Source organism: Ambystoma mexicanum, chromosome 3q, assembly GCF_040938575.1.
Source record: "Ambystoma mexicanum isolate Mex_15411 chromosome 3q, UKY_AmexF1_1, whole genome shotgun sequence".
Lineage (NCBI taxonomy): Eukaryota > Metazoa > Chordata > Amphibia > Caudata > Ambystomatidae > Ambystoma > Ambystoma mexicanum.
Genome location: NC_090926.1, coordinates 643,041,212 through 643,055,928, shown reverse-complemented (window position 1 = coordinate 643,055,928; position 14,717 = coordinate 643,041,212). Strand labels below are relative to the sequence as shown.

Genomic DNA, 14,717 nt, shown 5'->3' with positions numbered 1-14,717 from the left:
GCCTGATCCAAACATTAAATTCCTTTCTCTATCAGTTCAGGGGAGCACAACCTTTGATTGTGCAACTTCCCTTAAGCACCTTGTGCCCTGGGTCACTTTTGCACGTCCCCTAATGATGAGCCAAAGGGACCTTGGCCTGGCCCGAGCCCACATTTCAAGCCTCATATTTGTCCTCCATATGCCATTGTCTCAGGGTACCACACTCTTGGCCGGTTTTTACGGTTAATGCGATTGACAAGCAGAGGCTTCTTCTCTGCGTTGGTTCAGCTCCAAAAGTTTGGCATGGATGAGGGGTAAGCCTACACTTTGTCCAGCAAGGAGGTGAGGGGATGAAGATAGGCCTCTTTTATCCCCTATAGTATTGCCCTGCATGAGGTATGTTATACGGTTATACTTTTCAGCCCCTTTTTTCTCCTATATGACCAAGCCGTGGGGGGAGCATCTCAGTTTATGGAGGGTAAATCGGGAACTTAGGCACTTGCTTAGGCTACCGGATCTACAAACTGCAGCCATCTAGATTGCTTGTCCACAGCTCCTCAAGATTGTATTTGTAAATATATGAATGTTGTTTTAATACGTCTTGCTAATAAATGAGTTTATATGCTCAGTCCAGCCTCATATTTTACCAAAATGTATAATGGAGCAGAGTGTTTGTTGTCTTATGACAAACAAACTCTGTATGCAACAGAAAATTAGTACTTGTAGCTACAGCAAAATCAGCTACTCTGTTAAGGGTAGTAAAACCTGTGAAACCATTCAACTAAAACTCACATATACCCCAAACGATAGTTTAAACATTATTGTTATATACAGACCACCTTCCTTAATTAGTGATTTTGAGAATGAAATTACATCTGAAGCCTCTCGACTTATATATAATAAAACATCCACCTTGGTAGTTGGTGACATGAATAGGTGGAGAGGGAATAAAGGGGACAAGGAGGCCATAATGCTGGAAACAGCAATGAATAACTTGGATTTCCCTGTATTAAACAACAAACCTACAACCCCCCCCAAGGTAAGACTGGGTGTTTACCAACAACCTGAAAGCATATAATGTCACGAAACCATGTATCCGGTCAGACCATCACTTGGTTACCTTTGTAGTGCAATTGAATCAACCGGCATTTTACATTGAAAATCCCCATACTAAAGTATGCAGCAGAAATTTTAAGAGTATTGGTCCCGGGATTCTGAAACCATGCCTACAGAGCATCACCGACTCCTTCGCAGAAAAGGACAACTGCGAGACCTTGTTGGAAAAATATAATAAACACATGCAAGAACTGATAGAGGAGAAAGCCCCACTTAAACACAAACTGGTGAGAAAAAATATAGATTTGGTATAGCGAAGAACTAAATAAACTAAAACAGGAGAAGAGGGCCAAAGAAAGATCATGGCGCCAAAATCCCACTTTAGCAAACAAAGATGATTGGAAAAAGGCTGATTACAGGTATAGGAAAGGTATCGGGGAAGCAAAGAAGAATCATTACAAAAAAGAAATGGAGGCAGCGACCAACACATCTAGTAAAATATTTGAAATACTTAAAGGGATTGAAAAGCCGAAATCACTCTCCCTTCCACATACTCCCACTAGGGAAGAATGCGATAGGGTACAAGAAGCTTTCGCTGCCAGGATCTCTAAGGCTCGAAATAACATCATTACAGCCAGAAGAGAAGGAGAGCCCCTTATCCTTCCAGAGGAAATAAGTAACCAGGAAGGAAGAGAGAATTTCAGCTTCCTCCCTATATCTGAGGAGGAGCTATGTAGAGTGTTGGCTAAAATGAAACCCACCTCCTGCGCAGAGAATATTCTGCCTTCCAAAATCATACTGGACAATAAAGACATTTTTGTTCCAGTACTGACAAAGTTAGTTAATGCCTCCTTTAGGGAGGGGGTAGTACCAAAGGAAATTAAGAAGGTGACTATTGCCCCATTAGTGAAGAAACCAGGGCTGGATCTGAAGGACCCCAGTAATCTGAGGCCCATAACGAATTCAATGTTATCTTGAAGATCCTAGATAAAGTTGCCACAAACCAACTACAAAAGCATGTAGAAGACTGGAACCTACAGCATGAACAGCAGTCGGGCTTTCGAGCCTCCGACAACACAGAATCAGCTATGCTCGATCATCAGACCTACATGTTAGACCTGATAGACAAGGGCAGCACTGGTATCCTTATGCTGTTGAATCTCAGCGCGGCTTTCGACTTGGTAGATCACCAACTCCTGCAGGAAGCACTGGCTAAAACATTTGGTTGCACGACCTAAGGCGTTGGAGTGGTTAGCATTATTTTTGAAAGACAGGAGTGCTAAGATCCACTGGGGTGACACATTCTCTGAGGCTGCCCCTGTCTTGTTTGGTGTCCCCCAGGGTGCTAGCCTGTCACCGCTGCTATTTAATTTCTCCAGCATGGGGTCTGGCATGGATTCACATGCTCATGAATATTCCACGTCGTCAGGCTGGGAATCCTCGGTAAAGAAAAAATCTCAGTATCAGTTTCGTTTCTGATCTGACTTTCATAGTAGTAACCAATCACTGATTTCTGCGTCATACTGACCACAGCCAATGACTGCCCTCTCCCTAAGCCCCGCCTCTGGCAGCCATCCTCAGATTTTTACCACACGTTCAAGTGTTGGGATCCTCGTGCTATTGCTCTCGAGCTTTAGTGCGTTTTCGCGCTTTTTTCATAGGAAAATGTTCTCTTTTTTTTCGGTCAAAGAGCCTCAAGCTCCACCGTTTCTATATCCGATCGGTCAAAGAGCCTCAAGCTCCACCGTTTCTATATCCGATCAATGGGGATCCGTGTCGGATTCTTCTACGCCCCTCAAGGATGAAGATTTCGTCGAGCCACGCTTTGGAGGACTCCAGAATTTTCTCAGGCCCATCTCGGACATGGCCCAGGAGAAGGGAAGCTCGACGCCCGGGAAGCTGTTCAGGGTCTGCCCTGCATGCCAGCTTCAGAATGTCTTCAAGGAGGACGAACACTCCCTTTGCCTCTACTGCCTGCATGAGGACAAGACGCACGTGGAGAAGGACTGTGCGTTTTGCGGGAACATGTCGGAGCGGACCATAAAGCACCGCCATCTGCGTCTCGCCAACTGGCTGGAAGGGAAGAGCCCGTCAGGCGAGAAAAAGAAGAAGTCTGAGCGGTCTTCTAAGACCTTTGAGGGCGCCCCGGCGACCGGGGCCCAACAGAAGGCCAAGCACCGCGAGTCCGCGGGCACCGGGAGCGCCGAACGGTCCGGCTCTTAGGTTGCCAGGCAGGGCGCAGCCTCCCCGGCGGCATCAACCACGAGCCAACGCTCTGGCTCGGGTAAGAGGCAGTCCGAGCACCCGGCGAAGCTTCTGGAGAGGCCCCGGTCGAGCTCGAAGGCCAATTCGGAGAAGGCAGTGAGCACACCTAAGGTGGCGAAAGTCTTGATCCACCCGGCCAAGGCCTCTATCGAGACAGTCGCACCGGCCCTGGCTCAGCCTGAGGAGGCTACACCAGTGGAGGCGACCTCGGGGGCCCAGAGTCTCCCTGCCACCGCGGAGTGAGTCCTCTTTCAAGCCCATCGACAGGACCCCCGTGAAACCTCCGACAGAGAAGAAGGGGGGGCAGGAGGCCATCGTGGATTCGCCTCAACCTCTGAAGAGGAGCTGATCGAAGTCTTAAGCCACGCCATTGGCGTGGAGAAAGACCAGCCCGTCGGGAGGGACCCCGACGAGGGGGACGACGAGAACGTCGAGGGTACCGACGAGGTTCCTGTCCGCCCGTCGGAACCCCCTGAACCAGTGCCGCAAGACAACTCGGCGGCCATTTTGTTGGCTATACAGTCCTTATGCTCAGAGATAAGGACGAGATTGCCGTTACCACCGACGGAGGAACCGCTCCTGACGGGGGACCCTGAGCCGGGCCCTTCTGGGAGCCCTCCTCCTAAGAGAAGAAGGATTCATCCTCCACCTCCTTTTCAACCATCGCGCCCGTCTCAGCCCTCCTCCCTGCCCACGACCCGGGGGGATGACACGGGGACAGACACGGCCGCGATGGGGACAGACGACGAGATTTACGGCGAGGATCCTCCGTCGTCACCTCCTCCCCGGGCTTCCCCGCCCGACGAGATTGGATCGTTTCATGTCATGATCGCCAGGGCATCCGAGCTTTTCCAGCTCTGCCCGGAAGAGAAGAAGAAGGAAGGCTTCCTTTATCAACGGCACAAGACCAAGAGGAAGACGGTCCTCGCTGTACCCCTACTGGACGATATCTGGGATGAGGGTCTCTCCCTCCTCAAGAACCCATCCACAACGCCTGCGAGAAGGGATCGGTACGAGAAGAAGTACCGGGTCCCGGACGCGGCCCCCTTGTGCCTTCGGCCACAGCCGACCCTGGACTCGGTCATCTCCGCGACGGCCAGGAAGAAAGCGGGGGGGCATCGGCCTCCACATCAACTTCCCCCCCCGGACGGCGAGGGAAAGAAATTGGACACGATGGGACGCAAAGTCATCTCATCGGCAGCGACGACGATTAAGGCTGCCAACGCCTTGGCTATCGTAGCACGCTACGACAGGGAGTTGTGGTACAAGATCGCCCCCCTGCTGAACTTCCTAGCGGACGACAAGAGGGCTGAGGCCCCTGGAGATCTTGCAGGAAGGGGAAGTGGCGTCAGACCACGCCATTACGGTAGCGACGGACATCTGCTGATACTGGTTTTCGCCAGTTGGGCAACGGCGTGTGCCTTAGACGGCGTGGATGGCTCAAGGCAACGGACTTCCGGCAGGACATGCAGACGAGAGTTTTGGACCTGCCGTTCGACGGGAACAACCTGTTTGGGAAAACAGTGGACGATTCCCTGCAAGCCATCAAGGCGGACACGGAGACGGCCCGGGCTCTTGGTGTTCTCCAGCAACGACGGCCGCCCTTTCGGAGCACCGGAGGCAAGCAGGGTGCCTCCAAAGGTTCCGGCGGCGGATATTCCACCTACCGTCAAGCGGCCCGTTCGTCATCACAAGAAGCCTACAGGGGACGAGGCAAGTCGGGCGGACCCCGCCGTCGTCGCCAGGGAGGACAAGGCGGCAAAGCCTCTTTGAAGCAGGACTGAACCGGCCGGTGGGAGGCCGGCTGGCGAACTTCGTCGGCGTGTGGGAGTCCATCTCCACGGACCGTTGGGTGCTGGATGCCCTGGCCTAGGGTCACACGCTCGAGTTTCTAAAGAAGTGCCCGCGCGTCCCCCCCGTGGCCAGGAAGGAACATCACGTCCCTCAACTTCCCAGAGGTAAAGGCGATGCTCAAGAAAGGCGCCATCAAGCTCATCCCAAAAAGGCTTTGGGGCTCTGGAGTTTACTCAAGATACTTCCCCGTGAAGAAGAAGACAGGAGGATGGCGTCCCATCCTGGACCTACGACGACTGAACAAATTCATCAAGGCACAGAAGTTCTGGATGGTCACCCTCCAGTACGTCCTGGGTCAGCTGGAGGAGGGCGATTTCCTGTCGTCGTTGGACTTGGAGGATGCCTACTTCCATATCCCCATCCTAAAGGGACACCGAAAGTTTCTCAGATTCGTGGTCCAAGGTCGGCACCCAGGGTGTTCACCAAGTGCCTCGCGCCGGTGGCGGCGCGGCTGCGCCTGGAGGGGATCCACGTCTACCCCTACCTGGACGACTGGCTCATCCGAGCAAAGACAAGGGAGCTCGCCGCGGGACACATGGCGAGGACCGTCCAACTACTCACAGACCTGGGATTCTCCATAAACTACGCCAAGTCCCACCTGGTGCCCGCGCAAGACGCACTGTTTCTGGGAGTGACGCTTCTGGCCTCGCCGTCGGAGGAAAGAACGAGAGCCATCTTGGGCAAGGTGCAGCGGATGCTGGTTGCGGACGCGGCCAAGGTGAGGTCCATCAAATCCCTCCTCGGAATGATGTCTTCTTGCATTTATCTCATCCGCCTGTGCAGGCTTCGGATGCGCCCGTTGCAGGAGTTCCTGGACGCTCGCTGGGTCCAGACGACGGGCAGCTTTGAGGACAAGATCACACTCGACGAGAGTTTCCGACGAGCGATCCGGTGGTGGGGCACCTGCGCGCATCTGACGGCGGGCATGGACTTCCAGACCCCGGGCCACCAGAAGACAGTGACCACGAATGCCTCCCTGTAAGGGTGGGGAGCGCACACCGAAAATCTGCACGCGAGAGGCCTTTGGCTTCCGACGGAGAAATCCCTCCATATCAACATCCTGGAACTCCGTGCAGTGTTTTGGGCCCTCAGGTCCTTCCTTCCGTCCCTCAAGGGCAAGGTGGTGAGGATCTTCACCGACAACACCACCACCATGTTCTACATCAGGAAGCAGGGCGGTACCAGATCCCCAGCCCTGTCCAAGGAGGCGCAGGATCTGTGGCATTGGGCCGTCTCCCAAGGGATGTTCCTGGTGCCGTTTCATCTGGCAGGAATAAAAAACACCATCGCCGACTCGCTCAGCAGAGAGCTGCGCTCGTGCCACGAGTGGGAACTACGACAGGACCTAGTGGACCGCCTCTTCCGACGCTGGGGCACACCCCAGATCGATCTGTTTGCGACGGCGACGAACTCCAAGTGCCGGAGGTTCGCCAGCAGGTTTCCCCAGCCGAGGTGCATGGGCAATGCTTTCTCGTTCCCCTGGGAGGGCGTATTCCTGTACGCGTTCCCTCCTTTACCGTTGCTGATCCGGCTCATCAACCAGCTCAAGAGGTCATGGTGCAGGATGATACTCGTCGCACCCGCGTGGCCGAGGCAGATATGGTTCCCGGACCTTCTGGACTTGTCAGCATCCCCGTCAATCAAGCTGCCAGTGGACGCGGATCTTCTCTCCAGGGAAGGTGGCGCCATCCTCCATCACGACCTGAAGTCGCTGAACTTGCAGGCCTGGCTCCTGCAGCTCTAGAGTTTGGAGGTTACGACATACCGGCCGACTGCAGAGAGGTTCTTGCAAAGGCCAGGGCGTCCTCAACTCTTAAATGCTACGGACACAAATGGAAGAGGTTCGCTGTCTGGTGCCACGCACAGAAGATTAACCCTCTACGGATTACGGCTCCGCAGGTACTGCCGTACCTACTGACGCTGGCCAAGGCTGGACTAGCGCACGCTTCCATCAAGATTCATCTTGCTGCGATCTCCCGATAACCAGAACCACGGGACGGACGTCCTTGTAGTCTCATCGTCTGGTGAAGGAGTTCATGAAGGGACTGTTCAGATCGTTCCCGCCGGTGAAGGCGCCGGCCTCGGCGTGGGAGCTCAACGTGGTGCTGACCAAGCTCATGGGACCTCCGTTCGAGCCTCTGCACTCAGCTTCTTTGAAGTTCTTGTCGTGGAAAACAGCGTTCCTTGTGGCCATCACCTCCGCACGACGAGTGGGAGAGATCCAGGCCCTTTCCTGCAAGCCCCCGTACTTGACTTTTCACGACACGAGGGTAGTGCTCAGGACGCACCCCTCCTTCATGCCCAAGGTGCCGTCGGACTTCCACCTCAACTAACCCTTGGTGTTGCCTGTTTTCTTCCCGTCGCCTTCGTCGCCGGCTGAAAGGACTTTGCACTCGCTGGATGTGGCTAGAGCGCTGAAGTTCTACGTGGACCGCACGAAGAGCTTTCGGAAGACGTCACAACATTTTGTGAATTTTGGACCTGTCTATCAGGGGAAGTTTCTCTCAAAGGCTTCCATTTCCAGATGGCTCTTCGGCTGTATTATGTACTGTCATCGGTTGGCAAACCGACCGCTGCCCGGCCGTCCGAGAGCCCATTCCACCAGAGCGATCGCAGCTACCACTGCGTTCCTATCTGGTGGGCCCCTGCTGGACATCTGAAGGGCTGCTACGTGGAGGTCGACGCACACCTTCACGAAATTCTACTGCGTCGACCGGGATTCCAGGGAGGAGTCCAGGGTCGGCCAAGCAGTGCTGCGCAACCTGTTCGCCTAAGGTGAGCCTGGTGAGGAGGTAAGAGACGCTTAATGTTGAGTTGTTGTATTGCTTAATGTTGAGCCTGTTGCCACCTCCCGTGGTTGTGCATGTGTGTACTGCTATGTATTCTCTTATTCATGAGCATGTGAATCCATGCCAGACCCCATGCTGGAGAAGGAACAAGTTACTTACCTGTAACTGTTGTTCTCCAGCATGGGTCTGGCATGGATTCACATGCGAACCCTCCCTCCTACCCCTCTGCGGCTCTTCACTTGGTCATACTGCCACTTCACGTGCTACCAAATCTGAGGATGGCTGCCAGAGGCGGGGCTTAGGGAGAGGGCAGTCATTGGCTGTGGTCAGTATGACGCAGAAATCAGTGATTGGTTACTACTACGAAAGTCAGATCAGAAACGAAACTGATACTGAGTTTTTTTCTTTACCGAGGATTCCCAGCCTGAAGACGGGGAATATTCATGAGCATGTGAATCCATGCTAGACCCATGCTGGAGAACAACAGTTACAGGTAAGTAACTTGTTCCTTATATATGATAAGTCTATGCAAGCTCCCGGAACAAATCGGCGTGTTCTTTACTAACTACGCCGATGACACGCAGCTCATTTTTGAACTCAAGGGAGAATACAGCACCGACAGCGCAAAAATATCAGAGGTTTATCGCATTGTTGACATTAGGATGCAACGTCATTGGATGTGTCTTAATAATGCGAAAACCGAACTGATGATTTTTGGGACGCAACAGGCCAGATCCAAGTTTGGGACAGAATACCAGACCTTTACTATCAAACAGGCTAAAATCCCAGTGGTGCCCCACGTAAAAACCCTAGGGATTGTTGTGGAAGCATCAGTAGGATCCGATGCTCAGGTTAACTACCTGCAGAAAAACCATGCCTACTACATGCGTCTCATGAGAGCCATAAGGCCATTTATTAATGAAGCGAACGCAGCAACTATAGCAAGAGCGGTCATTCTGTCATGCCTTGACTACGGTAACGCCTTACTGATAGGAGTCACGAAGAGGGATATACAAAAGTGTCAGGTCATGAAAAATGATGCAGTTCGAGCTAGCAAGAGAATCAAAGAAAAGGGAGCATGTGACTATGGGGAGAAGATCCCTTCACTGGCTAAGAGTGGAAGAGAGAGTACACTTTAAGGCGATGACCATAGTTCACAGATGTCTGTATGGAGAAGCCCCGAGATATTATAAGAAGCAATTTTCTTTGTACCTGCCTCAAAGACACCTTAGATCAGAGGATAAGGCTTACCTGAATATTCCTAGAGCTAAACGTGTGCCAGGGCGGGGGAAATCTTTCCCAGTAAAGGCAGAAAAATGCTGGAACTAATTGCCATTAACTCTACGACTAGAAGAGAACTACCAGAGTTTCAGGAAATCGTTGAAAACCCACCTATCCCAATGATAATCTCATTATCTTTCCGCAGACCGCCCTCTACAGCATATAATATTATGCACACTGAATTACCCCGGACATTCCCGCGCCTTGATGCCTGCGGGCTATCGGCGGGTTATAAACAAACACATAACATAGTAAAGCAGAAACAGCTTTATTTGTCTTGCATGACAAAGGAACCGATAAATCTTTGTAGCAGTGGAACTTACTGCAACAACCTAAGTTTTCAGGTAACCGATGTGGAACCAAACTGGAATCTTCCAGAACCCTCATTGAGGCCTACCCAGCGGGAAGAAGGCCTCCCTTCGAGTTCTTTACAAACCTCTGCATACCAGTGTATCGTTGATGCAGAGTTCCATTGAACCGATCACATGATGAGTACCTCTATTCATGCGCTGAAGGGGCTTCTGAAACCCATCTCTCATGACACATACTCGTATTCCTTCACAGTCTCTTTGTGCAATTCTGGTTTATACTGGTTCGTTCAGTCATAGGTTGAAAAAAGTCCTTGGCATGGAAAAGTGTCAGGCAGCACAGTTCTACTCAATGCTGTAAAATAGCACAATATAAACATAAACAGGCATTGTTGAAACCAAATACTTAGATGGCACAGCTTACAAAGGAAGGAGTGTGCTAGGAAAGAAGCCTCTTAGTAAAGAGAGCTGGCCATATCAGAATATGGTGAGATTTAATTTCTAATATATAAGTAAAAACATTAAAAAAATAATCTGCACCCACATTTTGTACTGAGACGCCTTACTTGTACATTGATGTTGTGATTCACAATGGAAGGAAAATATATTTGTACTTTTGGAAAGAGCCAGTGTCATTCCAGTTCTTGGTGCAGGAATACTATGAACAATAGCAAAGTTGTTACTATTCATAATCAAGGGAAATACCTTTTGGAACATTGGAAGGAGACTGTGTGAAGTAAGAGACAGTGTTAATGGAACCCTTGAAACAATAGCAAGTAGAATTGTACTGGCAGGGTAGTCCAATGAATTGGCGACCATGAATGGTGATCTGGTAATAACAGTGCCATAAAAACATGTTGGAGTATATTCACGCGCTATACAAAAAGATTATACAATTTATGCAGCAAACAATGGCTCTTCAGACCTCTGTGGGAGGCTAGAACCAAGAGAAGCGCCTCTTAGAAAATGTTTCATCAGCATTTGATATTCTGAAGAACAATTCTGGAAACTGATACTTCTAAAAAGAAAATTGAAAAAGTGTTTTGTCATGATAGCTTTGCTTTGTTTAATGTTTTGCAAACTTTGTGTTTACCATATTTCCAAGTAGTCATACAATGCACTTTGTTCTCCCCCTACAGTACTGAACCTGCAAGATCTCTGCTGCCGTGCCATTGTTTCTTGCACCCCTGTACATCTGGTTGACAAGCTACCACTCCCTGTTGCCTTAAGAAGCCATCTCAAGTCATTTTCCATGGCCAATGGTCTGAATGCTAGGATGATGCATGGACGTTCATATTCCCTAACTGCTAACAACAGCAACAAGAGAAACAGCTTGAAGAAAGTGAAGATCATCCGTCCACCACAGAGCCCACCAAAAGACTGTACACGCAACAGCTGTAAAATAACATAACTGGCAACAAGCCACACCGTTGGAATGTTTTATGTAGTCTTATAAATTAAGATTTCCTTTTTAGTGTGAGGAGGAGCTGGAGACAAACTCTGTCATGTAACTGCACACAGGAAGATATTTATTTTTAGTTTGCTCTTGACATTAATGCTGCTTAAGAAAGGATGGACACATTCAGTAACATTTAAATAATAAAATAATTATAAAACATTGCTGTTTTAAGTAAGGATTTTGTGCATGAGCCCTTGTTTTAGATGTGTGCTTTTGAAGAGAATGATTTACAGTTTGGGAGAATGTGATTACATGAACCTTTGAATCGAAAAGTGACTATGTATGTTAATGGTTGTAATGTATGTAATCAAGGAAAATCAATTTATAAAATAACTGAAGTAGATGTGGAAAATGTTTTATAACACAATGTATTGTATACATTGTTCAGCTATACAGGTATGATAGCACAAATTAGGGTGATGTTACAGTAGTTTCTACGTTTTGATTAATGTTCACTTCTGTAACTTTTGATGCACTCATTTAAATAAGCTATTGGTGCGTAATGCGGATATTAAGGAATTGATCAGACTTCTGTATGATGCAGATCATTTGATAAAGTTTTTGCTATGTTATTTAATACTTTTTGGAATAATGTGTTTTATATGCGTATTTTTCTGTAGTTAGATGTTCTTTTCTATCAGATGGTTTGTAAGGTTGCCAGTTTGAAATGGAAGTATATGCCAAAGACATCTGTTGTAATGTGAACGTTTTCATATATATCAGTAAAGGAACAGTCATGAATGTGATTAAAGAGCTGTTTTATACGAAAGAACACTATTATTCAAAATAAATGTTTATGACCAAGTGTATTTGGTTTTTTCTGTAAATGTTCCATGCACTTGTGGTGGGATATATTTGGAAAATCTAAAGCACACATTCTGTATTTAAGTTAATATTGATGTCGTTTTTCAAGGGAAAGAATTAGCTAAAAAGATATACAATATTAGATTGCTGGTTTGTTTCCTGGCCTTGTGACGAGTGATTTAAAGCCTGTAAGGTAAACAATAACAAGTAATTAGTGTTCATAGGCCAGTTCACATACATGGTTTTCCTTTTTATTTACGCAGAAATGGTTTTCCTTTTATGCACACAGAAACGGATATGTAGAAATTAACAGATCAAGCATGTCTTTCCAGGATCTTACCTTCTTAAATAAGAGACTATACTTTTACTGAGGATTCTTTTCTCAAACTACTCATCAAAAGAATGTCCTGTGTCTGTTAACAAAATATACAAAGAAGTATAATGAAACAGTTGCACATTTAAAGTAACTGGTGCATTTATTAATCAAGTACATGTATCCAGGCTCTTATACTAAGTAGCTGACATATGACACATGTTTTCAAATATCACTGTCTTATCATTCATAAAATTAATGAAATACAATAACCGTACAAAGTCTGGTTGCGGCCCTACCAAATCAGTAGCTTAACCAGTTGTCCACCCCAATGGCATGAACGCCCTTGTAACTTTTGTGTACATTTGATTCCAAGCTAAAGGACATTGCATGTACTTGAAATTATTGTGATGAGTCAGAAATGGAAGTCGGACACATGTCTGCCATGTTTTTTGTTAAAGACTTTTATTCAAAGAAAGTGGCTTGTGAAAATGCCTCTGGCCCTGCTCTAAGGGTAATGTCCCTGCCTAAACCAAAAACTAAGGATCGGTTTGTTTCAGGATGTCAAAACATAAACTGTCCTGTGTCTGTTCTGACCCTCATACGATAAACTATACTAAAAGGTGAAAAGGGAAATGTCTTTAGCATTGGAAGGTTCAGAAAAAGTGTTCATAAAGAATAAATGATTCAAACAAAAAGTTCTTCAGGGAAGGTTCTTGGTTCCACAGGGTAGTCCCCTTGCCATGGATTCTGCCTTGCGCCTTAAGGCTTTTTCCACACAATAGTTATTTGGGCCTCACTAGGCCAAATACCACACTTGTATACAACAACTGTTCAGTTTTACAATATTGGTTTCTTCTTTCTTGTTTAACACAATCCTTTCCAATTGTCTGGTATGCTCTCCTGCCAGGACTACTGATACACACACTTGAAATGTCCTGGTTTACTCTTCTGCCATAACTTCTGTTTTCTCACACTTTTGTTTGCTTCCACAAGACCTTATATAAGGTTGGATAACGTATCCCTGTGATAGTTTATCCTTTCACTGCTCTTTAAATGTTTGCACTTCGCACATCCACACATTAGGAGAGGGGTTATTTGCAACTTAAATTCCCCCTTGTCAATATGTCCAAACTGTGTTTCTGTAAATGCCTTTTCATGAATTTGAACTCAACATGCTCACCGATACGCCCTGGGGTCCCCTCTGCTTCTGGGTGGACTCACCAGGCTTTGCTGGTGTTGATTCACTCTCACGGTCTGCAAACAAAGGACTCCAGCCTGCTTTCTCCTTGCAGCCGCCTTTTCTTAGTTCGCTGGTTTTCTGGGGCTTCTGCTGGTCACACCTGCTTTTCTCTCTGCTTTCTTAAGTGCTGCACTGCTTTTCTCCATCTCGAATGATCTTCCCTCCCCTCTGCAGCTTCTTTCCCTGTCTGTGAGCCACTCGGCTTCTGCATGCCGGCTCTTCGTTTCTCCGCTCTTGACAGCAAGGTTCAACTCTCACTCGCCAGTCGCCACAGCAGCTGTCAATGTCTCTCTGTTTGGGCTGCTAACATTTCCAAGGCATAAGTGTGTGTCCCGGGAAACACTGCAATGCCTGTTGAGCTTTTGATTTTTTTTGCGCCATTCTCTCTTCTTTGTCCCAGTATTTGGAGGATCCTGGGAACCATAGTCCATGAGTGACAAATGATTTATGGACATTGAATAAGCATAAAAAGGTTTTGATGGATAAGTGGAGTTGTCAAAGGTGATTCCATCAGGTTGGCAAAGTTGGTTTCTAGATTTTATAAGAGGGGGTCCCCTGTTCTTCATAGGAAAAGGAACATATGTCTGACAATATGCCATGAGGGTTTCAGACATGGGGGGATTATTTTCAAGGGGCAATGGGGGATACCATGTCTCACCCAATAGAGCCATGACATATCCCTGGAGGCTGTCTACTCCCATGCGATCCTCCCTCATATAGCCACCCCGAGGGTCAGGATAAGGTAGCGGCTGCCATCCCCTGGCCACATGGGAGGAGGTTACCACTGGTAAATCAGTGATGCCTCTATTGGGTTCATCACAGTATGCATTGTATAAGACATCTGCTAAGTATGTGTTAGGTAAGATAAGAATTTAGTTAGCTAACCCAGTGTTTGTAGATCCCCAACTCTAAGTATCAGTCTGTAGTACTGCTGCAACCTTGGTAGAGTGCCAGAGCAGTCAGGCTTATCTTAAGAGGAAGATGTGAGCTGTAGGTAAGCAGGGACGTCATTTTACCAAAATGCCTGGGGTAGCGGAAGTGACATCACACGACCCTTGACCCCCTGATGACATCACAGGAAGTGATGTCATTTTACCCCACCCCGAAATGATATCGCAGGAAGTGATGGAACACAACCTTTCACCCGTTGACAAAACAGGAAGTGACATCACATAGCATTGTACAATTCGAAAAATATGATTATGATATCACTGTAATGTGATATACATTTCATACAAGAATGGATCGCCATATGTATCATTAAGATCAGTGTGTATAGGCCCATATTACCAAATTACTGTGAATGCAAGCAGACGTCCATGATCAAATGATAATGATGTGTTATTATATAGCACTTACGCTTAAG

The 14,717-nt window shown here is 47.9% G+C and overlaps 1 protein-coding gene across 1 annotated transcript in view; it reads left to right on the top strand.

Annotated features, from left to right (window-relative positions):
- RAB40B (RAB40B, member RAS oncogene family) overlaps nt 1-11,796 on the top strand; it is a 992,795-nt gene extending 980,999 nt beyond the window's left edge. The window contains exon 7 of the mRNA XM_069654533.1: nt 10,672-11,796. Within this exon, the coding sequence (XP_069510634.1) occupies nt 10,672-10,943 (272 nt within the window). The 3' untranslated portion in view covers nt 10,944-11,796. The remainder of the gene's footprint in view (nt 1-10,671) is intronic.
- Nucleotides 11,797-14,717: the final 2,921 nt, after the last annotated feature.